Genomic DNA, 1,599 nt, shown 5'->3' with positions numbered 1-1,599 from the left:
TAGTATTAACTAATAATCCAAGAAAAGAAAGACCGGAGAACCGTAGAAGCACCAACATTGTGTATTCCAAAGGGGGAAAATAATGGTATTTGGAATACTTTTCAACATTTTGATATGATTTCTTCTCGAAGAAGATGTGCCCATAGTAGAGAGTAATATGCCCAATTCGTTAATGAAGACACCATAATTGGAGCACCTTGATCTTGCTGCTCTTCACATAAACCCAAAGCTCGCCGGAAAAATCCGTCGTCCATCAAAATCCCACTAGAACCAATCCAAGAACAGTGAATAAACACTACACGGGTTTAGCAACTCAGATTCGCAACAGCTTCATATCTGTTGCGAAATTTCAGTTGCTACTTTTTTTGCAAAATATTCGCAACAGTTTGCAACAGTTACGAAACTCGCAACAGTTTGAATCAGTTGCGATTCGCTACTAAACCCAGTTGTACGCGTGCGAAAAACTAGTGTGGCTGCCCACACTTTGAAACTGACTCACTATTCAGCTCACTCAGATACGAGAGTCTGACTCGGTTCTCTTTATTATTATCGAATCTCAATCATTCATTCATTCTCTATCTCATTCTTCTCTTCTCTTTCTCGTTCTTCCTGTGAACCCTAATGAAACCCCAAATCCTTTTCCCTCTTTTGGTGAAAGTCCTCAAATGGTTCAAATGAAAACCCGTGTTCTTGAATAAATAAAAAAAACAAAAACATATTTTCATCATCACTGTCCTGCGTCTTCTCGATTGAAAAACCAATATCTAACTCCTAACCCTAGATTTGGTTAAAACATATTTGATGTTCCTGCTGCTGAACAAGACGAACCAAGCAAATGATTTTTACATCTGAAACTCACCAATCTCGCGTTGCAGATTTACAATTATTGTTACATTTCTAAACAAATCGATTAAGTGGTTCGATTCTAGCACTGGTGGTGGTGAAGAAGAACTCAATATCTTCAAACAAAGAACCGATTCATTGATAGTTTGTGTTGTCAATGATAAAATCCTTTTTCACGATTAATTGGGTAACTATCTATGACTCAATCTTCTTCATCATCTTTAATTTCAGAAATTTAAATTTTGATATTAGGGTTAGGGTAAATTTTCAATCTCTTGATTTTCTTAGTATTAGTTTCGATTGAAGTATTGTTTTTATTGATTAGGGTTGCGGGTTATTTAAACTGGTATTTATTGTGATTCCTAATGATGATGGCGTGGTAGTGGTGATGAAGGAGAAGATGACTCAGTTTGCTATGAAGATTGCTCTTCACCGTGCTTGTCTGTCTTATGAGGTGGGGTTATTAGTTTGTTATAATGAAATGATTTGACCTATAGTTTTTATTTATTTTTTTGCTTTTGTTTCTTCAATTTGGGTTTAGGGGTAATGTTTTAGTTCTGCTTTTGGTTGAGCTACTGTTGCATGAGTTCTATTTGAATTGTTGGAATACCACTTGCTCACTTTGGTCTGCCACTGTGCTATATTGACTTTGGATGTTCTGTTCTTGTGGTCGAATGCATCTACCTTCATCCAAAAGTGAGTCTATTGATTGGGCATTTGCAAGTTTTCAGTGGATTCTTTTTTTTTTTTTTTTTT

At 36.0% G+C, this 1,599-nt stretch overlaps 1 protein-coding gene across 1 annotated transcript in view; it reads left to right on the top strand.

Moving 5' to 3' along the window:
• The first annotated feature begins 596 nt into the window (after positions 1 to 596).
• Positions 597 to 1,599, top strand: part of LOC113326916 (reticulon-like protein B1) — a 2,337-nt gene continuing 1,334 nt past the window's right edge. The window contains exons 1-2 of the mRNA XM_026574578.1: positions 597 to 1,030; positions 1,169 to 1,297. Of these exons, the coding sequence (XP_026430363.1) occupies positions 1,001 to 1,030; positions 1,169 to 1,297 (159 nt within the window). The 5' untranslated portion in view covers positions 597 to 1,000. The remainder of the gene's footprint in view (positions 1,031 to 1,168; positions 1,298 to 1,599) is intronic.

Source organism: Papaver somniferum, unplaced genomic scaffold (genome assembly GCF_003573695.1).
Source record: "Papaver somniferum cultivar HN1 unplaced genomic scaffold, ASM357369v1 unplaced-scaffold_10, whole genome shotgun sequence".
NCBI lineage: Eukaryota > Viridiplantae > Streptophyta > Magnoliopsida > Ranunculales > Papaveraceae > Papaver > Papaver somniferum.
The sequence above is the reverse complement of the archived record's forward strand: the minus strand, read 5'-3'. Positions and strand labels throughout refer to the sequence as shown.